The 27951-nt window shown below is 40.9% G+C and overlaps 1 protein-coding gene across 8 annotated transcripts in view; it reads left to right on the plus strand.

The window, feature by feature from the left end:
* Positions 1-27951, plus strand: part of GABRA2 (gamma-aminobutyric acid type A receptor subunit alpha2) — a 349612-nt gene that overhangs the window by 298417 nt on the left and 23244 nt on the right. For all 8 annotated transcript variants that reach the window (XM_074951469.1, XM_074951470.1, XM_074951467.1 and 5 more), the window contains 3 exons: positions 5117-5184; positions 22655-22875; positions 25607-25689. In XM_074951469.1, coding sequence (XP_074807570.1) covers positions 5117-5184; positions 22655-22875; positions 25607-25689 — 372 coding nt within the window. The remainder of the gene's footprint in view (positions 1-5116; positions 5185-22654; positions 22876-25606; positions 25690-27951) is intronic.

The following is a 27951-nucleotide window of genomic DNA, read 5'->3' on the forward strand; positions in this document are numbered from 1 at the left end:
TCACTGGAAATTTGTGGTCTAGGACTAGTTCTACGTATGTCATTTCATCAGTCTTTTCTCATCTTCCTGTTCTTCTTCTCATTCACTCCTCACTCTGTGTGAGTGTGTGTGTGTGTGTATGCGTGTGCACACACACACACACAAATATATGCTTCAGCAGCTGATCTTAAGGAATCTTCATCTTGGCTGGTTACTTGTGACATAGGTATCTCTGTCTTTATCTCGTTGGTGATAGGTGCCATCTTCTGTTCAAATATCTAACCTAGCTTCTTTCTTTGGGTTTTTACATAAGACTGAAATTGCAATATGGTATTGCCATTCACTAATAGGATATGACATAATAAAAACTATCCATTCCTTCAGAGTCATCCTTTTGATTGCATAACTTGATATGCTTACACTTCAGGAGGTATAAAGAACAACTTACAATTTTTTGTCTCAATCTTATTCCCATTGGAAGTGGGATCAGACCCTTCCTACTTCTGTTCCAAAGAAACAGTGAAATTGATTTTCCTCACACTTTTACCAGGTGTATACCAGTGTAACTTCATTGACTTCAATAAGAATATCTCCTAATTTACTCTGGTGTGAGATTAGAATCAGGCACGATAGTTGCTTTATCATGGCATCAGTTTTGAAGCTATAATATTGCTATCAAGTAGCTTTGTTCTGTGGCTACCTTTTTGTGACTGGCAATACCATTAAATATCTTTTGTTAAGCACTCCTATTGCTGGAGTGGACAGGAGTGGTTAAATAGAGTCTAGTCAAGTAGACAGAATATGTACGGGTACTTTCACATATAGATAGCATTAAGAAATCTTCTTGAAAACAGATCAAGGGAAGGCTGAGGAGAGGGCAGATGAGGTATTGCAGTCTGGAGTGGGGAAAATTAATCTGTTTCCTTTTCTCCCAAAACCCAGCTTCAGTTTACAAGCTGAAATCCCTATGTACATCCTTACTTTAGTACCCATACGTGGTTCAAAAGTGTTCTATTATAACTGATGACAGTGGGTAACAGTAGAAAAAGCTGAATAATTGGACAGGTACAGCTGTCCTTAAATCACTGAAGCAAAATATACACTGAAATATTTACATTCCCTTTCCTTCCTCCACTCCTGGAGCTCCCAGTTATCTACGCCCCAGCCCTAAAGTGTCTTCAGCTGGCACTTTCAGCTATACTAACAAGCTTGTCAGCTAAGGAGAGAATGTTGAGTTGGAACACTGATGGATTAAGGCTCTGGCTGTTTTACTTGTCCAGCTCCTGGATTGTATTATGAATCACAATTTCAGTGTCTTTGGGCAAAATTGCCAAGCATGTCTGTGGAGACCATATTACAATGTCAGAACAATGTCAATTCTAGTTAAATAATATATTTTAATCAAAAATAATTAAAATAACATCAGGGTTTTGACAGCTTTTCCACCCAAGCTTGGAAATCCTGGCTTAAGGCTCCCATAGCACTTTAAACTTGACCCTCTTTTTAATTTTATATTGACATAATTAATAAACAATGCTTCATTTTCACTTTTTTTTATGCCATAACAGCTCTTCAATCCAATTACAACATTGTAGCATTCTCCAGGATACTATTTATTGCACGTACAAAATAATCTTTATACGATAAAGAGAAATTGTTGCATGCTGTGCGTTAGAATTGTGTGTTTGCATATTTTAGATGCCCTGTCCTATTAAGAAAAAATGGGGTGTTTAGCTTTGTTAAAACAATATATTTTCCTAAAGGCCACAGGTTATTCATAGATCCTCCCAACACAGCCAGTCTGAGCTTGGCTTTGGGGTCCATGTAAAACCATGGCATAGGTTCTTTCATTTTCGGGGGGAAGATACCAGATCAATTTATAGCTGAAGGGGGCAGTGCTATTCAGGCTGTCATTGATGGCACTAAGGCCACTGCAGATTTCCTGCCAACTGCCTTCAGCTGAGTCAGCTCTTCTGCCTACCAGCCAGACTGCATGACTGGAGGCCACAAGGAGGGCCAGCTCAGGAACATGAGAGGTGGCATGGTCAAGCTGACTAAGCAAGGGCCTAATCCCAATGCTGACACAGACTCCCTCTGTGACCTTTGTCCTGTTACACGCACACAGGTCAACATTTTCAAACTTGGCCCTGGTACAGTTTAGATCAGCCTAAGTGGTGCTCTACATTGCATCTGGCTGACATAAAGTTCTAGCAGCTGAGAATCACTGTACTGTTTTGTCTTTTTCTCCCAGCCACATCTTTGACCTGCTCTGAGATTGGGGCCTCTAAAGGAGGTAATTTAGGGACAGCTAAAGGAATCTCCAGATAGTTACAACAGCTTTTCAGCTGTTCAGTGATGCCTCTTTGATCTCCCTCAATATTGCGCGTTCACTTTCTGTTTTTCAAAGGGGGACCAGGCGTTTAACCCTACTAGTGTGTTTATAGTCTTAGAATTTGGGACTGATTTGCTTGCATTGAGACGTAAAACTGAAGCCAAGTTCAAGGATTGTGTGCATTATAGTTTACTGTATGTAAAATTGGTAATGAAATTCCAGTTTATATTATATATTGTATTATTTGACAAATAATGTATAACAATATAAAAATCTATTGTAAGATATAACAGGACTATGTTGAGGTCCCTATCATAGCTCTACTTTTTTTGGATCAGTTTCAAATCTGTTATATTGGAGTAACTCCCGAGTGACTCCTTTGCCTGCAGTGGTGTTACTCCAAATTACACCAGGATAACTGAGATTAGATCTGGCTTCCTGCCTTTTGAAAGCTTGATTGTCAGTAATGCATTAACACCTTTTTTGCATAGAATTATAATTAGGGTTGTGAGTTTTTGGAATAGTGCAAGCCAACTTTCACAGTTAATCTCTATAGCACTGTTTGATGCCCTGGAGAGAGAGAGATTCTGTCTTGTCACTTTTAATTTCCTCTCAGCCTGTAACAGGTGCCCATTTGGAGATGACTATCCTTGTTTTGAGATTTCCTGACAGACAATATTCAGTCTCTGTATTTTTGAACCATACTTGTGGTTTCCATATGTTATTTCAGCGAAACCTATGCTTACTCCTAGCCAAATACTGAGAACATTAATGCACCCCAACATCTTATGTTGTCCCTTGTCTTATACTTGGATTGCAAGCTCTTTGGGGCAGGGACGGTCTCCTTGCTATGTGTTTGTACAGTACCTAGCACAATGGACGCCTGATCTACAACTGAGGGCCTAAGTGTTAATACATAATACAAATATATAATAATCTTCATTTGGACACACTGAGGAAGGATCTTTTTTTTCTTTTCTTTTTGTTTTCTAAAAAGGCAGATAAAATATAAGTAATCCCAAAGTAAAAGTATTGTGAGGAGCAAAGAATATATTGAATACTATACTATAACAAACGTATAGCTACCTAGGAACTTTTGCTACTGAATATGGCCATTTGGAACTTCATGGTAGCTGTGGGGACAGAATTTAGATTGCCCTATTCCAAAAGCACAGGCCCTCACCACTAGATTGAGTGGCCCCTTTAAGGTGTACAGGCAGGAAGGTGAAAAAAGCCTTTTCCCACTTTTCTTGCACTTCACATCCCCCTGTGTAGCAGCAAGGCATAATTACAAGCTCCGTGCTCTCCTTCAAAAGCTTCTTTTAGGACCCACTGGGCACAGCTGGTTGGCTGTGAAGGGGAGTGCATGTTTCATCATAAGCGACAACGCAGGGATGCATTTCCTCTATGCTCCAAGAAGCTCCAGAAGGGATTGTACCAGCACAGTTCCTCCTGGTGTTCCCTCTTGGGTGGGGGTGCATCTCTACACCATTCCCAAAGCACAGCAATATATAATGCCCCTTAGCTGTTAATAAAAATAAAAGGGACTGTTAGCCTATAGAGCCTATATAAACAATTGAGCACTTCTGATTTTATTCAGTAGAGGGCAGTGGCGCACACGCACACTAGCATGTTCAACTGCACTGCTCTTTGTCAGGAAAACATTGGTTATATAAGAAACTAATCTATGCAGGTCTCCATTTTGTGCTTCTAATGCAAAGCCTCCATTATTGTGTTCATCAGTGGAATGAAAAATTTAAATCTTATCATACAACGTCTTGATCAAAAGATTTTTTTTTATAACAGCTTTTAACCAGGAATAGAAAGGACTAAATGTCTGTTCCTGTGTTTTGATCAAATATGGAGGTCAAGATAAAGCAAAGAGCAGTTACGAGGTGCAATGCTCTTTTTAGGAAAAGGCATGGTACTTTCATTGTCAAATTGCACTTAGCTGTGTTTAAGTATCCCTTTTTTTTCTTCTTCCTTTTTCATCTAAAAATTTGTTGTAAGGCAGAATATTCAACATTCTAGGTGCCTGATACCTACGTGGTAGTTGGAAACTGCTGTGGGAAATTTTCTGCTGGTGTGGCCCATCCCAATTAGCTCATGTTATTTAGTTTTGAGCCTCATTGAAAACTGAAGATAGAAAACTGAGCAATTATTTTTGCCTACAGCACAACAGATAATATGCTGGTATCATGGCTGTCCAGCTATAATCATTAGGAGGACATTTTTTTCTGCAGCTATAACAACAGTTCAGCAGCATGGTGAACACAGGGAAGGGACTATTGTGCTTAAACATCTGTCACTTAAAAACAGTTGAAATATAGGATGCGGTTGCACAATTATTTTTAGCACCATTAGTAATTGTATTGTAAGCAGTTTCTTCGGCTTTGAAAAAAGCTGTTCAGTCTGAAAAAAATAGCCTTGAATTAGAAAGCTTTTAACAGCAGTGATCTACAATACTGGGCATAGTAGCTCTGCAACAAAGGTGTTTTATGTTTAGAATTGTGGCACCTTATTAAATACCAGGCAATGTAATTTATTTTTACGGGCTGTGAAAATGGGAAAGATGTTTGTATTTGCTGTAAGTGAAGCACTCGGGGAGGCGGGGGGCGCAAGTTTTCTTCTAGTAACACCAGTGTAACAGCAGAGGAATTCTAATGAAGTCAGTGGAGTTACTCCATATTTGCAACAGTATGACTGAGAGCAGAATCTGGTTCAGAATGTTCCACATCATTCTGTGTGCAGAATACAGAAAATGTATATGCTAAAAATGTGTTTGTTTCTCTCTTCTCTTATCAGACAGTATAACGGAAGTCTTCACTAACATCTACGTAACCAGCTTTGGACCTGTTTCAGACACAGACATGGTGAGTTCCTGAGTGAGCTAATCTTTTGCTTGCATAGCACAGAAAGGCTGAGGAGAGCTACTGTTGACCTTAAAGAATGTTTACATTCTGCTCCCATTTACACTGGAGCAAATCAGGAGTGTCACTGAAATCAATAGAATTATGGCACTATAAACTTGATATACATGTCAAAAGATGTAGTGTGTGACTTAGGTGGTCATAGGTTTTCTTTTGGTCCTCTGCACTTGGGTGGATTTCACCCGGAGTGAAGTCAAGGCAGGGAAAGTCTATCAGTAACAGTCCCCAAGTTGTTATAAATGTTTTGTTGAACGGCTCTGTTTATATCCACTCTTTATAAAGAAGAGCATAGATCCCTAATCACTGGACAAGTTGAGGAGCTTTCAAGGACTTTGGGTGGATGGCTTGGGACAAAGAGATAGAAAGTGGGCTGTGAGGTTTGTTCTGGGTGGGCCTCAAACTCCGCCCCCACAATGAAATGATCTGAGAAGATTTACTGGAAGGGAGGGGGCCCTTGTATTTTTGAGTTTATGACAGGCAATTTTGAACAATGGCTCCAGTCCAGCAAACACTTGTGTAAATTATTTTTAGGTAGTCTCCTGAAAGTCATTGGAACTACTCAGGTCAGGAAGGACCAGCAGGATCAGGACCAATGGCTATTAAAAGAAAGAAGCTAACAATATTGGCCTACAGGGCCAGTCCTAGGTGTGCTGTCACCCAGAGTGGAAAATGTTTTCCCCCAATGGCTGCGAAAACCCCCCACCAATCTCCTTCCCCCATTTGTCTCCCATAGTGATGTCAATTTGCCACCCCCAGAGGTTGGCATCCACAACAGATGCCCTGAGCTCCTTCCCCGAAGTCTGGCCTCTCCCTGTTCTAGACTCTTTCTGTCTCTGAATCATCATGTTATGATATGGATCATTCTGTAATTGACAACTATTAACAGGTTAGTTGGTAATAGGGCTGTGAAAGATACAAGGAATTTGAGAAATTCATAACATGAGGTTTTGGAGGGGTTTTTGATTCATGAAATGGGTGCAATTTTGCAAAGAAATACCAAATTTTTTTTCTTGAAAGAAGCACTGTTTTTGAATAAATATTTGCCAGTTGCAACTGACACACTATATACTGGATTTTATTAGATATTTCAAATAAAAAGCTGATTTTAGAAAAAAAAAGTATGTTTGTTTTCTTGGGCAGCATTATAGATGGCCTTGATTCTTGTGAATAGCAGGAAATGTTTTTTCCCCCTAAGGATATGAAATGAAGCTTCTAAAATCATTTGTATTTTGTTAGCTAGCACTATAGGTTTGATTCTCCACACAATATACAGCAGGGCAAAACAAGTGTAAAATTCTGTCTATCTTAGGTACTTATATGGCCCCCATTACCGTAATATCTGAGCACCTTACAGTCTTTAATGTATTTATCTTCACAACACCTCTGTGGGAAAAGGAAGTGCTGTTATCCCCCCATTTTACAGATGGGTTATTGAGGCACAGAGAGACTTAGACCTGGATCCACAAAGGGCTTAGGCACCTAAATCCCACTTTCAGGTGTGATCCACAAAACTCCTGTGTAGCTGCCACCTAAACCTGTAGGTGCCTAAACTAACATGGCACATAAGTTCTGTCTGAAAAAGTTCCCTAGGCACCTATGTTTCTGCCTCAGGGCATGCTCATTGCTGCCTCACTCTGGGCACTTGGAGACCTATATCCACCTAAGCCCCAGAGTGATCTATGAAGCAGGAAAAGATGGGCTGACGTTAGGATCCCACATCGCAGATGAGTATCCTAATCACAGGGCTAACGGTTCCTCCTCTGCTACTGCCATTGCTACCACCTGCCATTTTGTATGGAGCAAGGCAGCTGCCTAACTCTTAATCACAAGAAACACCTTAGGCACCAAACTGCTTGACTCCAGCAGAGGGGTTCCCAGTTGTGGCTCGGAAGCTGAAATATTGCCTCCTTGCAGCCTGGAGATAGACACTGAACTCTGTGAGAGGGACTGGGCTTAGAACACGCTCCTCTCCCGGGCATCTCCCATTGGCTAGCTTAGGCAGTTTGCTGCCTAGCTTGCTGGCTTTTGTGGATTGTGTTTTAAAGCAACTGTTTCTCCCCATTCATTGTATAGGGAGCTAGGCAACTAGCTTAGGGTTTGTGGATCCCCTTGTTGTTCAAGTGATTTTCTAGGTGCCTAAAAGGGCAATATCCAAGTCCCTTTGTGGGTTTGGGTCTTAGTGACTTCCTCAAGGTCACATAAGAAGTCTGTGGCTAAGTAGGGACTTAAACCCAGGTCTCCCAAGTCCTGGCTGCTAACCATTTGATCATCATTCCTCTCCAAAATATTGTCACTGGTATACGTGGAGAAGTTTGACTTTGCAGTAAATGACCACACAAGGTGTGCAGCAATGGAGAATCAGGTCATATGATATCAGTCCTATTAATGCAGTTTTCAGGGGAATACTTGTGGAAATGAACTACAGTGAATCAAAATGACAGTTGTTACCATTGGCTGTAGATCTGTTTGCAGATATGTAGATAGATAAATAAAAGTGGTTTAAGTGTTCACTAACACCAAAGTTTCAGGCTTAAATAACATGTGCAGTTGACTCTTACAAAATTACGTTTAATGCCTACCAGGAGTCAGCTTCAAAAACTGAGTTTAAAATAATTATTGATTTCCAAGTAATCACAGATCTGTCAAACATGAAAATGATATTTGTGTAAATGCCATAAATTATCTTTTAAGCAAATATTACGTTCAGCTGGACTCTGTGTAAATTTAAAACACTATACATGGGTCCACAGAATATCCGTATGAGGAGGCTCTGAAGGGAGGAAAACTCTTTGATATTCCCGTGACTGATATGGCAATTTCCTTCAATATCTTTGGAAGACCTTATTTTATTAAGTTTATGTATTAAGTTGGGCAAAGAGTATATGTAACTTCCCTTGGGGGGAGAGATGACAGATGTGAAATCTGGGAAGTTTAAAGGGGTTCAAAAGACTATATTGAATTGTGCCAGATAAACATGGACTTGTGGGGACAATAAGAGTTAAGTGGATTCCCTGGAGAATTCCTAGAGAGTAGCTAATGCAAATTCCACATCTCCCGTTATGCAAAAACCCAGCCTTTTGAATCTATGCCCTGAGGAGAGGGCCGTTGTTTGCTGATTACCTGGTTCAGAAAGTCAAGATCAAAGACCCAAGCTGTATAAATGACTGATCTGCTCAGACTTCATTCTGGTCCTAGAGCTAAGATGAATGAATGTGTAATCATGGGGAAAACCCAGTTGTGAGTTTTGAAGGACTAAAACCTACCAGAGCCCTAGGTTGGAGCTGGGGGTGACCTCTGGTAAACTTTTTAGCATGGATGTAGGTTCTTTTATTGTTTTAATATGCTTCTCTGTAATGCTTTTTACCTTAAGAATAAATATGCTTGCTTCAAAGGAGCTGTATGGTGACTTACATCTGCAGACAATACACTGGTCAGAGCCCTCAAAGAGAAAGCAAATTGCAGGTGCTGGCCTTTTAGGGTGTCTGGCTTGTTGGGGATATCACAATGGAAGGCAGGGAGTTGGGCAGCCTTAAGATTCCTAATTAGGAGGGAGTGAGATGCTTTTCTCCGGCCAAGAGAGGTGATGGCTGGGGAGCCGGAAGCCTTAAGTGGGTGCCCTTGGTTGACTGCAGAGTGGGAAGACGGGTTCAGTTGCTCTGAAACTGACTGTTCCCTTTCAGAGTTTTTCCCAAATTGTTTCACCGGGAGGATGGGTTTGATCCCCCCTGGCCTTCTGGGGTGGCAGGGTTGTAGAAATTTTGGTGGTGCCCAGAACCTGCCCCTGCCCAAACTCTGACCCCCACCTGCCCAAGGCTCTGGGAGGGAGTTTGGGTGGGGGAGGAGGTGGTATGGGGTGCAGGCCCTGGGCTGGGGAAGGGGACTGGGGTGCAGGCGGGGTCTGGGGTGCAGGCTCTGGGAGGGACTTTGGGGACGGGAGGGGGTGCAGAGGTAGGGGGTGCAGGTTCTGGGAGGAGTTTAGGGATGGGAGGGGGTGTGGATGAAGGGGTGCAGGGGTGAAGGCTGTGGGGTGAGGCTGGAGATGAGGGGTTCACAGTGCAGGAGGGGGCTCAGGTCTGGGAGTCGGGGCTGGAGTGTTGGGGGCACAGGCTCTGGGGTGGGGCAGGGCCAGGGATAAGGAGCTTGGGGTGCAGACAGGCTGCCCCAGGGTTAGGGTAAGAGAGAACTCCACCACTCCGCTCCCTGCCGGCAGCAACGAGCTCCGGGTGGGGGACCCCTCCTCTTCCCCCCCCTTCCCCCCCCCGCAGCACAGTCACTCTGCACCACTGTCACTGCACATGGTCCTAGGGCTCCTCTCAGGTCCAGGAAGCCCCCTCGCCTCCCCTGTGGTGTCCCTTATGGTGGGTACTGGGGATGGGGGGGGGCTGTCATCATGTGTGGCCTCCCTTGCTGCTGCCCCTCACTGTAGCCTCACTTGGGGTGGGGGATGGGGCTGCGCTTTGGTCAGCGTGGGGCAGGAGTGATGGCTGCGGGGTAGAGGGGAGGGCAGGGTGTCACAAAATTCACTCAAGCCCCAGCTGCTCAGGTCCAGGAAGCCCCCCACCCCGTCTCCCCTGCAGTGGGTGGATGCTGGGCGGGGGAGGGGACTGCCATCACATGTGGCTTCCTTCCTCCCTTGCTGTCCCTCACCGTAGCCTCACTGGGGGTGGCGGATGGGGCTGCTCCTTGCCCAGCGTGGGGCAGGAGTGGTGGCTGCAGGGGTGGGGGGGTCAGATTATAGGTCAAACACTCACCAAAGCCCCAGAAGCTGCTCAGGTGAGTGAGGTCCACTGTAGATGATCAGGTCTCCCGCTGGAAGTCCCCTCGGCGTCTCCTCCTGGTGGGTGCCGGGGGAGGGGATGGGAGGGCTGCCAAGCACGTGTGTGCCACCTCCTCCCCCTCCTGAGTGCTCAGCCTGCTGCCAGCGTCTCTTCTTGCCACAGGCGGCAGCAGCCGGCAGCACGTGCAGGCAGGCAGGCAAGGGAGAGGGGCCCGCCGCTTTCATTCCGGCAGGGACGCTCCGGGCCGGGGGGCAGATGGGGGGTCAGGAGGCAGATGGGGGCCGGGGCCTGCTCCAGGCAGGGCCGGGGGAGAGACCAAGCTCCAAATATTGGTGGAGCAGGGCCCCCGGGTCTGAATATTCCTGGAGCATGGGCACCACGAGCCCATACAGAGGGGGAGATCCACACTGGAAATGATAGGAATGGGGCAAATGGAATTGTGGTGGAATAGCATTGGTTATTCACATTGCTAACAAAACAGTTCATGATCATTATTACAGTTTGCTGTCAAATTAATAGGAATCAGTTATTGCTCAATTTCCATTAGCGCTAATTTATTTTGTATCTAATCTGCCACCTGAAGCCAATGCCATAATACAGGTTTCCATTGAAATTCCAATTTTTTTCAACCAATTATAATTTTGGCAGAAATAAACATTTCACTGTGAAGCTTTCAAAACTTGGTATCAGGCTGTCAAGCAAATATTATGAGTAAATGTGACAAAATGTGGTTCAACTGTTTAACATTGGAAGAATTTTAAAAAAGTGAAGACTTTTTGTACTACTAAGTTGTGCTAAATCCTTTAATAGGGCATTGCTTTAGTCCTCGTCAAGATTTAATTAATTTGACCAGTTTGAAAAAAAATCTTATCTCCTGTACATAAACTGAGTTACCTAATGTCCCAGTTGTTGGCTTCAGAATTGTTGCACGAACTGAATTTCAAAAGAACTACTGCATGAATGTGTGCATTTATGGTAACTGTTTTTTCTCTGACGTTCAAAACTATTTACGGTGTGTCAATAGAAGGAAATGTCATTAGTGCTGATGTTTTGTCATGGTGGGTCACAAATTCCACATCATGGGAACTCATGTTTTTTGTCATGGTAGGTCATAGCCTCCATTTCTGCTTTTATTTACGTTGGGGAGTCTGTGTGACTTCTTCCTGTTGCTCTGCCTCCTTGTGGAGGTGCAGATACTTGTTTCTCCCTTCCAACTACAAAAGACAGAAGTTACAAAACAACATTCTTCAAAACAAAAATCCACAGCTAGGCTATACATCTACAATTTAATCAGAACTTGCCATAACTCGCTTGTGATTTTGTTTTTCTTTTTTTGCACCCCCCTCAAAAAAAATCATCCATTGTAAAACAGCTTTAATCATTTCCATTTTATTTTCTGTGGCGTCTTTATAGATGTCAGGTTTCAGTGATTCTTGTGAGTTGACACTTTTTTTTCTTAATTATTTGAAATGTTTTTCTTAGGAATTTGACAGGCACACAGGGGCTGAGAGAACCCTGAAATCATGAATGTAGTTCATATATATACCCACTACAGAACTTGGAAATTGAAGTCATAGTCACTCTTGCCCAGTTGTCCCTTCATTAGCTTGTTAGCTGTTGCACTTATATGTTATGATAGAAGCCTCGGGGAAAAACCCACAAAGAATATCAGGATTATTCAACCAGTTATGGGCTATATCACCATCTTCATTACATTATTGGTAGACTATCTGGGTAAGCTTTAATGCCTGAGTCTTGTGTCCTTTCTCCATTTAGCCCAATTTTCGTTTTCATTTTCATTTCTTTCACATGATCATTGCTTTATATATTTAATAGCCAACCAAACCAAAATAAATGCCTGGTTTAATTCTGGGATGGATAAACTTTGTGAGATGAGGCTCATGCAGTTCAGGATTATGGGAAAGTGAAATGGGATGACTCTCTTCTATAGTACTTAGAAAAAGTTGTTTGTATTTCTATACTGAGAGCTAATGGAAATTATTCATCAGCTCTGTAGCAACAGCTACCTCTGTATCTAAATGATCTTGGTTTAAATTTCACCTGGTAGTATTCTTTACTAGTAAAGAAGCTTCAAAGTTCAAAGTAAAGAAGCTTAAATTTTCAGGTGGCTGTAGTGTTGAAGATATGTAAGGTTTAGTCTTTTTTTCACTGTCACACAGAGTGCTTATGGACAAAAGATACACTGCAAAATTCACTACTGCCTTACTCCACTTTTATGTTGGCATAACTCCATCAATTCTGATAGTTACACTTGAATATGACTGGAATAATTCTGTGGTGAATTGGGCCTATTACTTTTTGAATATTTTTGGAGAAATAAAGTACCGTAAATGCTACTGCTTTGTAACACAGTTCAGCTTTTTTTATTTTTAGTCAGAGTACTCTGCTTTTGAATAGATTTGAGTCCAGCAAAAAATAAATTGGATAACTAACATTAAAAACCAAAATCGGTTACCATTTTGAATGTGGATACGTGATTAGAAGAAACTGTACATTCGTTGTCAAAACATCTTTTTAGTCCTGAATTTTTTTTAAAAAAAAAGACTTTAACAGCTGCATGTTACCTGACATCATTTAGTGTATTAGTGCAAGTTTTCTTTAAACTACATTTTGTTACTTTCAAATTATGAATTCCTTTTCTTGTGCTCTCCTCTGCCACACTGAAACTCCAGCACGTGTATCTGAATTCAAGACCTTAGAATTGCTTTCTTACAAATACTATACCTTTTCATCAAGCCTTGCTTGAAGGTAAACAGTGTTATTTAAAGTTACTATTTTAGCAGCCTAACCTCATGTCCTGTCTACAATGACAGGTTTCAGAGTAACAGCCGTGTTAGTCTGTATTCGTAAAAAGAAAAAAGAAAAGGAGTACTTGTGGCACCTTAGAGACTAACCAGTTTATTTGAGCATGAGCTTTCGTAAGCTACAGCTCACTTCATCGGATGCATCCGATGAAGTGAGCTGTAGCTCACGAAAGCTCATGCTCAAATAAACTGGTTAGTCTCTAAGGTGCCACAAGTACTCCTTTTCTTTTTTCTGTCTACAATGAGAATTTTTAGCATTTCTCCCACTGATGCATTGGGGTTAGACCAGTTGTGGGAGAATTGCTATAAATTTTCTATATAATCTGAAATCCAGATCCACCTGTACTAGCTGCTTAATAAAGATATGGAAGTATATTGGCCACAGAGTTTAGTGTCAAAGGGAAAAAATGGGAATATGCTGGAGCTGTTTTTCAACTTCATTATACCAAGTAATGGGGACTAATCCAGAGAAGCAAAAGTGCAGAATAAAGCAGATTGCACCTTTAGAGCTTCAGTTGTTGCATTGTTATTTCTATGAAATGTATACGTTCAGTATTGTGATGTAAAGCCCTAAAGGCTTCCACCCAGGTCAGTGATGTAAATTTATTGTGACACTAGCCTGAGAGGAAAAAGCTGAATACTTAAAAACAAAAACAGAGCAACTGAAAAACAAAGCAGTATCTCTAAATTGTTAATTACCATAATTGTCCAAGGAAAGTTATAGGACTAAATGGTAATTAAAGCAGTTAATTACAGCATCTGTAATTAAGCTTGCAAAAACTTTAACATTTGAAAATTCTGAGATAGAAGGTAATTGAACTTTGGATGGAACATGGCTGAGAAGACGACAAAATCTGAAGTGGGTTTGTGAATTCAGGCAGTTAAAATTGGCTCTTTCTGTATGCCCTTTTCAAAAGTAATACTGTAATTAAGGAGATCTTTATTTTTTCATTGTATATTTCCTTCTCAATTCTCAGTGTTTTTACAGTTTTTCCTCAGAATTGAGTTATTGTCTGACAAAGCCTCCCTGTCATTCACCCATCTAAAGCTTCTCAAGAAGCAAAAAGTGTTGATCTCCTCAAGAGAAGGGCCTGTAAATTTTAAATGGAAAATATTATTTTTTACCTTCTGAGCAATAGTTGTCATATGGAGCACAAAATACACAGCCAGATTATAAAACTTGTAGAGTGCCACTGAGAGGAAACCGCAACCAAGTTCCTCTCTATTTCTAGTCTTCAGTGGCAGTACTCACAGAGTGAGATATTACGTGTGTAAGGTAACAGAATCTGGATATGCATGTGCAAAAACTGGGTTAAGCTTGGTCTGAATATTATAACAGATAGACTTCCTGACATTTTTGTATTTTATTTTTTACGCTTAACTTTGCATCAAGAGCCTGCACAAGGACCCTGTTTTGAGGCCCAAATGGGACGTCATTGGTGCAGAGACTTTGTACAAGACCATACAGCTGGATGGAAAAATTAAGGCTCGTAACGGAATGGATCTTTTCAAATATAGGAAGGTTTTGCTATAACTCAATAGAGTAATATTACCCTCTTTTCATACTTCTAACATAGCAGAAACTACTTCTCAAATAAAAAGTTGAATACAAATTCCCTGAAAGTGAACTGATCATTTTGAATGGGATTTACCCCTGCATAGTGGGGCTGGTTGAAAATTTCCCATTTTTTTGACAAAATGATTTTTTTTAAATGGTGTCTGTTTTCTATGTTAAATTTAGATATTTTTTCAAAAATGCCCCAAAACCCAAAAAGTTTGTGGCCAAAATATGTAGGTTTATTTTATATTTTATTGAAAAATCAACATTTGCTGCAGAAGAACATTTTCCACAAAGGAAAAAACCTTATTTTTTCCATCCAGCTGTATGCTGCTGTGGTCTAGCACAAAGCCTTTGCACCACTCAAGTTTCATTTAGGCCTCAAAATAAGTTCCTTGTGCTGGCCCTTCAAACAGGGATGAATCTCACCCTTTATGAAACTGAAGTGAGTTTGTTGCCTACAGATGTATGTTAGTTTTTACTTCACTAGTAAGAATTCTTTTTTCCTCTAGAATCTGTGAGGGTGTGTTGGTTATTAATGCCTAAAAAATGTGTGTACAGCAAAAAGTTGTTAGCCTGGTTTTAGGCAAAAAGCAATGGGCCCCTATCCCCCTGTCTTCCAAGTCATGGAGGGGAGCAAAGAGGTGGAAGTTGGCCTAAAGGGAGGGAAAAGTAGTGGAGGGGGAGATGGTTACAGACCACATTTCCCCCACCTTTCTGTGACCCACAGGAGCCCATGTAAGTCCCTCAGCATGGATGCCGCAGGGATGGGAATCCATGGATGTGGGGATAATCTTTGGACAGAGAAACAAAGGTCAGGATAGCCACGCTACGCTACGTGCGCCTATGGAAACCCCGTGGAAATACATGTAAGAGATAATCTTGGCCAGCTCTAGCTTCCTCAGAACTGGGTTGTAGAGAGCAGGCATAGGGATCAAAGCCAGTGTACTATATTACTGAGGCTGTGAGTTACATGGAGCTCTCCTGCATTCCTGGACCCATGGGATTAGATTTGAGTTCTCTGTGGATCTGGTGAAGCTATGCAGTTTCTGGCCAAACATTTTGCCATGAGAGAGGTCTTTTTTGATGACTACAATTTTAGTTTCACAAATTGTCCCACCGTCTTCTCCCCCATATTTTTCCAGGCTCAGGGAACATTTAGTCCAGTGTCCTGTGTTATGAGAAAAAGTACTGGGAAACAGTACTTCAATATTTACAGTAACTCCACTAAACAATTGGTAGAATTGCCTCAAATCTCCTGGAGGTTGAATGAAAACATCTGACTTCCAGCTACTTGTCCTCTACAGTCTTTGGCTTGTGAAGATTAGAAGCTTGTCAGGCTTTGGGGAAAGAGAAATTGACTTTTTTTTTTTTTTTTTTACTTGTATGGAATCAGGACTTACTGTCAGGCTAATAGCTAATGGTATGCAACATAAAGTGTTTGGTCTTCAGGTGGTAGAGGGCAGAAGAGTTGGAAGTGGAGAAATCCATCCCCAAGCCTTGTCTGCTCTTCAGTGCTGTGGCCTCAGTTTTGGCTGCGATTCCACTCCTGCTATTCAAGTTGCACAAATTTTTGGTGATCATTGGATTAGCACAAATATTCCCATTGCAACATAGCATGCTGATTTGTGAAGTGCCAACATGGGGTGGGGTGGGCTCTCCACACAATATGGTGAGTGTTCAGGTAACCATCTGCCTGCCGTTCTATGCACATCCCTGTGTGTGACATTGGCAGTGCATAAAGCCTTCAACTGGTCCTCTGCACTGTGAGTAAAGTCTTCCCACAGAGAATTAAATGATGAAGCCAAATAAAAGTTGGCTTATTTCTACCCCTGCAGAACTTACCTCAGCTTGAGTTTGGAAGCTGGGCCCAAATGTTTAGCATTTATTCAAAGGGAGCTGTGATGAATTATTCATCAGTAAAATAAGTTACAGGACTTACACTACTTTCTCATCACTCCAGCAAATATCACATTATAACAAGGAGGCAGATGTGTTCCCAAGGCTCAGATGAGTCTGCTTTGAATAATTGCTTTTTCTTATGGGTCTTGCCTAAAACTGTTCCTTTGGTTTCACAGAAGTGTTTGACAGTTAGCTGCAGAGTAACATTATTAATAGCTTTGAAACTAAACTGAAGCAGGACTAATTTAGTAGGCTGAATTGCCTTAAGACTCAGTAAGAAAAATTAAGATGTGACACCAGGAGCATTGGTACTTTAAACAACAAAACAAAACAACTGACAGTTTGTAAATAAATATCCAGGACCCAGTTCTTCCCTCATCTACATGGATGCAACTCCCAGTGAGGCCCCTGCTTCGAAAAGGAGGTTTGTAAAGGTCTTTTGTTATTCTCAAGAGATTATCAACCACATATAAATTAAAGGGAGGGTGAGGGACTTTCTCTCCACACATACTTTTGGCTGCTCTTGAAGATTCAGTAAAAAGGTAGTTTAACTTCTCATTGCTCCCAACTTACCTTATTTTAAATCAGTTTACATAGATTATGTTTGTGTATTACTTCAGAGAGTTAATACTATATAATAAAAGGCCAATCTGAATATAAAGGACCAACTGGGACAAATCTGAACAAGTCAGTAAATGAGGAATTTTGGCTTGATCTAGTCACAAAAAAGCTGGGTTACAGGACGTGATTAATAAATGTTCAACCTGCTGAGTGTCAGTGCTGCATGCGGATGGGCACTCACAATATTTGAAGTGTTTGGAATGTTTCCATCTCTCCTCCAGATGCAAAGGCTGCCACAATCTGTCAGCCATGGACAGATGAGACATAATTTATTCCCCCATCCTTCCCCAAACTCTTTCTTTCCAAGTCTAGCCTTTATAATAAAGATTGTCAAGTAAGGGGAGAGAGTTGCTCAGACTCGACTCAATTCGAAACTTTGCTCCAGGGATACTGACTTACATCTAATGTCTTCACTCACACAGGCGTTAAGTACAACAACTTTTTACTAGAAAAAGAATGAAATCCCTATCATGATTTTACCCCAGTGTCCAGTCACTGAGAAAACAGGCCCAACAATTCTAACCATGTAATATAAAATATTACAGCAATTGGCAGGATACAAATTTGATAGCTAATGCAACATGTATAAATGTACAGTATTAGAATCCAGCTGTGAGACCATGATCTCAAATACAAATCAACAGGGAGTATTCATTAGATCAGAAATCAGCACCAGAAGATTTCTGTAATACTGAAAGTATGCTCTTCTACTTTAATGGAGGTACTGTGCTGAATAATATTTTGACTAATACCGAGTATATAGACAATACATCTTTCTTGATGAACGAGTACCTGTTAAATGTACAATACAAATTCAAGGTATCAGTTTAAGGCTCTTTTTTTGTAGAGTCCATCTTTGCATTTATACAAAGCAGTAGTCTGCATTAGGAAGTGTTTACCATTCGCTACCATATAGTGGTATCTAAGAACACAGTTTCCCCTTCTATTTAGACGAGGAAAGCATTCTGTAAATGTGTGGTGTCTTTTGGCAAATGCTGACTTTTTTTGCTGGAGACCACTGTGTTTCAATAATTGCAGACTTGCATATGTGACCAAATATTTCAGTCCTCTGTATAACAATATAGAGGACCAGATTTGTAGGAAAGAGCAACACAAGGAATATCACGTTACATACCATCCATTCCCCTCAGGCTGCACGTTTTGGGGGGAAAGTTATCCTTTTTGATCTTCTGTTGCAGTGGTTCCTATGCTGTGGTAGGTAGAATACTTACTGGGGGTCCACCAAGAGCTGGCTGGTCTCAATGTGCTGACTCTCCTTTTTTTTTTTTTTTTTTTTTTTGGCTCAAGTTCAGAAACAGAAAAGATGGAAAAGGGCAATGAAATGAATAAACAAATGGATTAACTTTAGTCAAAAAGGACAAAGCATTTATCACACTAAAGATCGCCAAAATACTTTCCTAATATTATTTTTCCAATCTAAGTGCTGAAGTTGCCATGGGGACATTATATGATTGTGGATAGGGTAGGAATTGGTCAGGTGATTGCAAATGGGCAGGGAGGTTGACCACGAGAGACACTCATGATGATGTGGCTCAATCCCTGCTCTATTCCATGTTCTGCACAGAACACCATGCAACTGTATGGATGGAAGAGGGGAAACTTGCCCTTTAACCTCAGAGAGGTTAGAATTAGCTATAGAGCTTGACAAATTTGCCAGAGGAATGTTTTTAAGGCTCTGATTTTCCCCTACTTTGCATCTTCCGTAGACTGTTTCCATCTGTGTGAAGTGTGTATAAAATGCTGCTATTCTGATTTGCACATATATAGTTGTGTACGCAAGGTGCAATGCAGTGATGAATAGGACCCTTAATATATTTTGTTTATGGACACACTAGAGATAGTGGAGGCAGACATTTCGATTTGTGTATATGCAGACAGATATTTTTAAAGGAACCTAGTGAAATTAGGCACCTGATTTGCATGGGATTTTAATGTGTAACTCCCTTAGGCTCCTTTGAAAATACCAGCCTGAAATCACATCTGTATGGCTCAAGGACTAATCTTCTAATGCACAGCAGTGATTTCTTCTCTTGAATACTTAGTACAGCTTCTCAATTTGGAACTGGGCAGAACCTCAGTTGAAAATCATCTTGAAGCTTTTTGGACAATTGTCATTTCTGAATTACCTGGCATGTCTAGCTAGGTTTCACATATTCCTCTCATCATTGAATAGTTCCTGCTCTTGATCTCCTCTGACTTTCAGATATCTGATAACTGAGGGGTATTAGGCAACCTGGGATTTCTAAATAGGCTCCTGAGCCACAAGAAATTTAGCAGCCAAACATTCAGGACAATTCACCCTGGCCTGCCATAGGGGAAAGGGGGTAATGAGGGAGTGTCTACAGAAAAGAACAGAGGCCTTTTACCTCATTCTTGTCATACATTAAATATTTGAGAAATATGTCCTTTCCTCACTGCTACAAAGGCCAGGTGTTCGTAAGCTAAAACATAATAGTATCTTGGAAACTATGGCACATCTTAATTTCATGGGAGCACTCATTAATAAATAATGTTTAAATAGGGTATTTTAAAAGAAGTCCCACCATATTTGAGACTAGTCTCCTATTCAGCAAAAAGTCAGAGGCAGTACCATACCAAAAGATATAAATGTACTTACAGCAAACTCTGAAACATGTAGCAGCTACTGGAGGAGAAACACATTGGCCGGTAAAATAAAGTTATATAAGGTATGCATATTAAGGGAGAAAATATGGCAGTATGATTTGACACAATTTTCCAGGTTTTAATATGTTTATAAATACTAAGGAAGATGGAGTTACTTGTGGATTTAAGCCAGCTTTTTCTTTTTATGATTACAAATAGAAGGTAGCATCAGAGGAAATAGAACTAATAAGTGAAAGGTAAACCATTATCTGGGGTATATTCAGTGTAGCTCTGGGATAGTTACCTTTGTGTCTTCCTCTCTCCGGCCCTGCATGAATGCAGTGACATGGTAGCCATAAAGGTTTCAGCTATATGATTCCAGGAATAATAAAGCATTTTAGTAATTCAAAGTCAAATTGATTTTGAAGTTCTGATTTTGCTTCCTTTTGTATTTCATGTTGTGTGCATCTTACTAGTCCACTTTTTGTTAAATCACAAGCCCAATATTTGTAATAGATATGATTGAGACTGGTTGAGAGTTTCTCACACTAGTTCCACTGAACTAGGTGGTTGCTTCTACCTCTGCAGAAAGTAGGGATATTGCAAGTGGGAATTGTCATGTTATGTGTGCTTTCTCTGCCCAAGAACACTTGCTAATTTCATAAGGTTACTAATTAACAATATTTCTTTTGCCTACACATGCCTGTGTCTTTTTATTTCCTTTTTTCCGGAAAAATAAGGGAATATCTTTAGATTTGGATTTATGATTTACACATCAGACTCCCCACAACTCTTCTTGTAGTTTTAGAATATTCTGTATGAGTTGTGGCTGTTCAGATAAGGATGTTTACTGGTTCAGAATAGCAGGTCAGGGTTGGATTGCATTGGCAAAACTGAGGAAGTTTCCCAGTGCTTGTTCTTACTGTGCCTGGCTCAGCTCAGTGCCTTCAGCTCCTCACTTTATTGAGTGCTAATGTTGCCGAGAGTGCTATGTGGGTACATTGCAGGCACCACATAGTTGTTGTTGTTTTTTATGAAGGATGATGTCCTAGGAATGTTTTTATGTTTATGTGCTTGGGACAGTATTTCCCATAGCTCCTCTTCTGTATGCAGATCATCCGAGTGAAATCCTGGTCCTGTTGAAATCAGTGGCACTTCAATGGGGCCAGGATTTCACCCCAGGTGTGTAGTTCCTACCCGTGATCTTAAATCAACATGGTTCTGCCCTGGCTGAAATCCACAAGGTACCCCCATCTTCACAAGTATTTGTAAACAAACATAGAAGGCCAGTGTGAGAGTTTTGTCAAAGGCCTGATCTCCCATCTCTACCTCTCCCTGTTGTAGGGAAGTTCTGTCAACTTCAAAGATCCACTTCTTCAGTCATTGGCTTGTATAAATGTTACTAGGATTCAGTCAACAGAAACTTTGCAACTTGTACAGAAATGAATTTTATTTTGATACTGAAACTATGTAATCAAATCACTCACCAGCAGTTTGGTTCATTCAGTAGCTGCATTTAGCAAAATTTCTTGTAAGGATTTGGGAGGAAATTTTAAAGGGATACCATTAAATTAAAACTCGCACATCTGCCTGAAAAAATATTTAATTGCTAATTTTACAATATCTGTAAATGGAAATTCTCTCTTTTTTTCAGTTCATTTACTTTTTGCATATTTGTAGAACTAGTTTTGTTGTTTGCTCTATACAGTCAGGTGGGTCCCGATTTTTACAAGCAGCTCTTTGCAGATGGACCCCTGAAAGAGAGCCCCATTGAAGGTCCATGTGGGCACAGAGCTGCTTGTAGGATCAGGGCCTGTGTGAGTTTCCTCTGTTTGCATGGGGCTTTGCAGAGGGGTTGGAGGGACACACACACACACACACCTCTATAACAACTGAAAGTGGCAGAGGCAGGTGTAGTAACAAACTACTTTTAACTCATTTTTTATACTGATTGGATTATAAGAGGACATTTAATTGTCATTCAAGCATAATGTGCACAAAAGACTATCTCCGTAAAGTGTAGTATTTGCAAAGTAATTACAATAGAACAGATTATTGGAACATACTGATTATTTTAAACGTACAGCTACATTTTGCAGTGATACAACAAAACTGCTGCTGCACCAGAAGATGTAATATTGCAACTGCATGATTTATAGTTTTATGCCTATAAAATTTTCATGTCCTTAAAATTCCAGCTTATCTGCAGTACTGATAGTTACAAACCACTCGATAATTTGCACATACAATTTTAGCGCACTTGATATACTCATACTTTTAATCAATATTTTTCTTAGCTAGAACAAACAACAATCCTAAAGATGTGTACAGAATATCTATAGAATAGTGGGATAGCAGTTAGTGACTCATGCACCTGGAAGTAGAACATCAATCTCCTTCTCTGAGCACAAATTCCTCCCAAGATTAAACACCAGGGCATACTTCTATGAGCCCCTTCATAGGCATGGATTTCAGCAGACAGTCTTCCCCCTTTTGTTCATCAGATGTCAGTGAAGTAATATAGCTCACTGTTCCCTCTCTACGTATTTATGCTAATCAAGCCCATAATTATTCAACAGCCTTGTTACTGACTGTGTTTTCCCTTGGGAAGAATCTTTCTTATATTAATGTTCCTGAATACATCCTGCCCTTTCTGAACATGCTTGTTTTCTTGGCTCAAAACATGGCCATTCTCAGTGCTACTGAAGTACTGGCCTCCTTCTACAGGCATGTTTGCTGCAGTAATGCATTCTAATTTGGTCTGTATTGATCTTCATTTCTTCAGAACAAAATGCAAAACTGTTTATGAAAACTAATTTGCACTACAGTCATCTAATCATTAGGGCTTATATATACTAATGTAGCATGTCTATTAAGGTTAATGAGCATTATCTGTACTCCCCTTGGTAAGGCACATAGACCCTAAATGCTTTCTCTCAGTTCCTCTTCATTAATCTCGATATCATACAATTATAGTTGTTGACCACTCTTCCCCTTCAAATACTTTTATTAACAGATTTTATAAAACCAGCATTTTAGTGTTCTGTGCTTGGAAAACAGACTGATGTTCATTATGACAAAAATAATGTCTTTTTCCATTATAGGAGTACACAATAGATGTTTTCTTCCGTCAAAAATGGAAAGATGAGAGGTTAAAGTTTAAAGGCCCAATGAACATCCTTCGACTGAACAACTTAATGGCTAGCAAGATCTGGACCCCAGACACATTCTTTCACAATGGGAAGAAGTCAGTAGCTCATAACATGACAATGCCAAACAAACTACTACGAATCCAGGATGATGGAACTCTCTTGTATACCATGAGGTATGTCTTTTTATCTGTTTGTATTCACAGTATTTATTTACATGGCTTTTCTAAGGAATGAATGCTTTATGGCTCATGCTTTATGCCTTAGTCCAACTGGAGAGATGGAGTCCACTTTCACAGTCAGTACAATTCATTAAATATGTTCAAAGAAAATCATTTAAGAGTAAGTCAGAAGTTTCTGGAAATTGTTATACAGTCGTTTTAAACTGGCCAGGACAAGTAACAGTATTGCAATAGAATATGGAAATAGGAAATTACACATCATTTTCAGTCTCCAAGCTACTCTTTTGCTTCACTTGTGGCCTCATGGATACAACTCTGGACTGGAACTCAGGAGACCTGGGTCTTATTCTCATCTCTATCACTGCCCTGCTGGGTGACCCGAAAAGGGATCCTGGTTGCTCCGGTCAGCACCGCCAACTGGGATGTTAAATCCGGTCAGTGGTGCTGCGGGTCTAAGGCAGGCTAGTTCCTACTTGGCACCGTGCTGCGCCCCGGAAGCAGCCAGCAGGTCTCCCCACCGCCTAGGAGCCAGTCCACAGGGCTCCACACACTGCCCAAGCACCAGCTCTGCACTCCCATTGGCCAGGAACTGCAGCCAATGGGAGCTGGGAAGGCGGTGCCTGCAGGCAAGAGCAGCGCGTGGAGCCTCCTGCCCCCCACTTCCCCCACCCGCCTGCCCCGACCTAGGAGCCGGACCTGCTGGCTGCTTCCAGGGCGCAATGCGGAGCCAGGACAGGCAAGGAGCCTGCCTGAGCCCCGCTACACTGCTGACCAGGAGCCGCCCAGGCCCCAATCCCGAGCCCCAACCCCCTGCCGCAGCCCTGAGCCCCCCCCAGACACGGAGCCCCCTTCTGCACCAAATCCCTCAGCCCCAGCCCAGAGCCCATACTCCCTCCTGCACCCCAACCCCCTGCCTCAACCTGCAGCCTCCTCCCACACTCCGAATCCCTTGGCCCCAGCTTGGAGCCCCCTTCTGCACCCTAACCCTTCATTCCTGGCCCCACCCTGGAGCTCGCACCCCCAGTTAGAGCCCTAACCCCCTGCCCCAGCCCAGTGAAAGTGAGTGAGGGTAGGGGAGAGCAAGCCACCAGGGGAGAGGGAATGTAGTGAGTGGGGGGCAGGACCTTGGGGAAGGGGGCGGGTAGGGGGCGGGGCCTCAAAGAAGGGGCAGGGCTAGGGTGTTAAATTTTGTGCAATTAGAAAGCTGGCAATCCTAGTTTAAAACCATTGTATAACAATTTCCAAAAATCTCTGACTTATTTTTAAATGATTTTCTTTGAACAAATTTAATGAATTGCACTGATTGTGAAAGTGGACTCCATCTCCCCAGGTACAATAAGGCATAAATCATGAGCCATAAAGCAATCAGGTACATTGCAGTCTTCCCCATACAGCTCTGCCAGAGCACCTTAATCCTGATTTGCTGTACAGCTGCCAAGCAGTTACACTTCTGAGTCTTCATAAATAGACTGCTAATCATATTGAATTATGTGATGGTTTGAAGATGCATAGAAAAGTTTACTAGGAACTAAATTGAGGCTACCACCATTTATAGTATTTTCACTTGTGATCAAATCAATATTTGAATCCATGTTTGTATTAACTGACTGAAATGTCAACCGACCAGAAACTTGTCTTTAATCCTGTGCGGCAAATCAAAGAAAATGCCGTTTCCACCCAATTTGAAGAGATTAGAAAAAGAGGCAGCTAATGTAAACCGATAGATTATGCCAGATAAAATTAATCATGCAGTTGTGTACAATTATAAATCAACTAGTTAGAGATACGTTGCTGAAGCTGTGAAATTCATGTCTTCAACTACTGTAATTTTATAAATTCAGAACTGGCCATTGTACATGTACATGTCTCAAATTACCGTATGATTAATACAAGCCTTCTGCTTAACTTCTAACTATGAATTTTGAGAAAATAAAGCTAAAGGAAGCACTAAACCTATGTGATGGAAATTAAGGTGCATGCTTTAAACAGACAATTTTGGTTTTCAGTCTGTGATTACTAGTATTTATTCTTTTCATGACTTACTATAGCTAGAGATGATCTGTATTGGGGACCTGTCCATTCATGCAGTTTAGTGTTGAATCAAAACTAATCCAGATTAAAACATTTGGAATACTTTCTTTCACATTTTTCAAATTACGTTTATCCTTGAGTTTGATGTAAGCGTGGTGCTCAGGACATTCCATGTATTTATTGTTAACGTTTTGGCATTAGTGTGTGCACTGTAGTCAGCTGAGGAATGGGGAGAGCCATTTTTTCACTTTCCATTTAAGAAGTCAAAAAAAGCCAAATGTTCAGAGGCTAGTGGAGCACATTCCTTGGGCAAATCCAGCTATGCTTTATGTGCTTTTGTAACACATTATTGGGAGCCATACAGCATGTGCCTCTGAATATTAGGAGAAGAAAATGACTATGCAGAACAACCTGCTGTTATATAATTTATGTTTTCATTTAAATGGCCTTTCCTCATAGTTTTGAGGTCAGCTGCAAGTTTTTGATGTGATAAATCAATGTCTTCTGAAGGACCACAAAAAAGTGAAGAAGCAAGAGGTGATTTAAATTTTAATTAGTTTAATATAACACTGCAACTTCATCTCCTTAATCAGCTTCATCTCCTTAATCAGCATGAACTCTGTTCATTTTTTGTGGAATTGATTTTCTTGTCTTGTTAACTGACTTAAACATATAGTGGTGTGTTGCCTTTTAGGCTTACAGTCCAAGCTGAATGTCCAATGCACTTGGAGGACTTTCCTATGGATGCTCATTCATGCCCATTGAAATTTGGCAGCTGTAAGTACATAGCTAGAAGTATAGCTGTTGGCTAATGAATATCTTGTGTGGTTCAACATCACTTTGTTTCACAAATTGTCATTGCCCAGGTTTATGTAGGCACAGAAGGTTATACTGTATCATGTATTTTGACATGCTGAGATCTTTTTCAGTGATCTATCCAGTAAGGCATTTGAATAATTCCTGGACTCTGCTTTAACTAAAAATATTATAGGGCTAATTTACCACTGCACTGTTCCAGTTTTATGTTAGTGTAACTCTGTTATTTTCAGTCACACAGTGGTGAATCAAGACCTATGTGTATGATATAAAAATATTGTATTTATACAAAGTAAACTAAAGCCTTCTAAACAAAGATACATATTCAAAAATATATCTGTGAAGTTTCTAAAGATTCTAACTGGCATACTTTAGAATGCAGTGCATTTTCTCTCTTAATGGTATGTGTTGTTTCATTCTTAGTCAGTGAAGGCTGCAGCAAATGACTTATTGAGATTAAAGTTACAGTATACATTTTGTAGTTTAATATGTAGGGTCTGATCCTGATCTCACACCACTTTTATACCAGCATAACTTTATGAACTTCAGTGGCATTACTCCTGCTATAAGTAAGATCAGAATCAGGCCCATATTTTATAGTAGCTGGGGCTTTTTAAATATTGTATCTCTCTCCTTGGTTTCTTGCATTTATTTTCCTTTAAGAGATAGCAGCAGATTCACAGCTGGGCACAAAACAGAAGGTGAATTTCAAGGGGTTGGTTACTGCTGTTTGATTCTCTGGCTGATTTCACACTGGCCTAATAGAGTACAAAGCAACCCCCACATTCCACCAGGTGGTAACTAAAGGGGTAATTTGGTTCATAAGCTAGGCAGTGTCAAAGCCCTGTACATGCCTCTGATGTGTCCCCTTCCCCAGGTGTGTATGGGGAAAAGACATAGGAATAGGCTGCACTATGTCCATGCCCTCTGGGATCATCTCCATGCGGGAGAATCCCCGGTTGGAGAGATACAGGGAGTTTTTATTGTGCCTGGTGAGGACTGAGTAGGGTCGACTCTTACAAGCCTACTTTGAATACATATCAAATTTCTTTCTTGTGGAAGTAATCTTTTGCTTTATATTCTAATTTAGCTATGTGTTACCCAAACTACGTAACATAACAACATAACCCCAGAAGTCTTACATAAAATCAACTAAGAAATAATAGCATATGGGTCTTGCAGCCAGTGCTGTCTGTGTGCAGAGAGAGCGCCCAGGATCTGGGGTACAAATAAATGCATATTTGCCAGGTGTAGTAGTAAAATAACAAGTTTTATATAGCAGTGAACTGGTCTGAAGACAAAGTATTATGAAAGGCTGAATTCCAAAGGGAAAGTATAAAACTAGAGGTAATCCCAAAACATGAAACAAACCCACTGAAATATATACTTGGACAAGGCTATCACTGTATAGCTGTACTTCATTTGTACACAGCGGTTTGAAACGTGTCTGTCTGGAACTGAATATGTTAGACTGAGTGAGTTTCTTCTGCTTTTTGGTAATTGAATTGTTCTGTGTCTGACAGTGGTAGTGCTTATTTTGTTTATTTGGCATCCTCCCAAGCTTCAGGTTCTGTAGGAAGAGAAAGAATTGAAACCTGTTCACAATATTTTCTCTTTTGAAAAGCTGACTCTCTTTTCCTGCAGATGGCAGCTCCCAGTGCTACAGAACTGCTGAAGTTCTCACACGTCTTTGCGTATGCCCACTTTCCGTCTCTCTCTCTGTTCTTACTCTTACTTTTTTCATTGTTTAATTTCTCTACATTAAAATCATTTCTAGAGTGCCATGTATATTTCCGTTTTTAATGAGGGAGAGAAAACAAAGAAAAAACTACTGAATAATTATAAAAACAAAGCTGAGTGCTTGAGGGCCTGTGGTTTACACATATGAGGACAAATCTTCAGTTGGTGTAAATCAGCATAGCTCCATTGAACTCAATGTCGAACATTACTGTCTGGAATTTCTGTATGAGGAAAGCTCAAGAGAGTCTGGCTATGCCAACTAGGGTTCTTGGGTTCTTATCATGATCAGCATTATTATCAAAGGGTACCGACGAGCCTAAAAAAATCAGAATGGAGACTTAGGGTATGTCTACACTACAATAGAAGACCAGTGACTGGCATGGGTCAGCTGACTTGGGCTGCCGGACTATAAAATTGTAGTGTAGAATTTGGCTTAGGCTGGAACTGGGCTCTGGTATCCGTCCCTCTTGCAGGGTCTCGGAG

Source organism: Natator depressus, chromosome 4 (genome assembly GCF_965152275.1).
Source record: "Natator depressus isolate rNatDep1 chromosome 4, rNatDep2.hap1, whole genome shotgun sequence".
Lineage (NCBI taxonomy): Eukaryota > Metazoa > Chordata > Testudines > Cheloniidae > Natator > Natator depressus.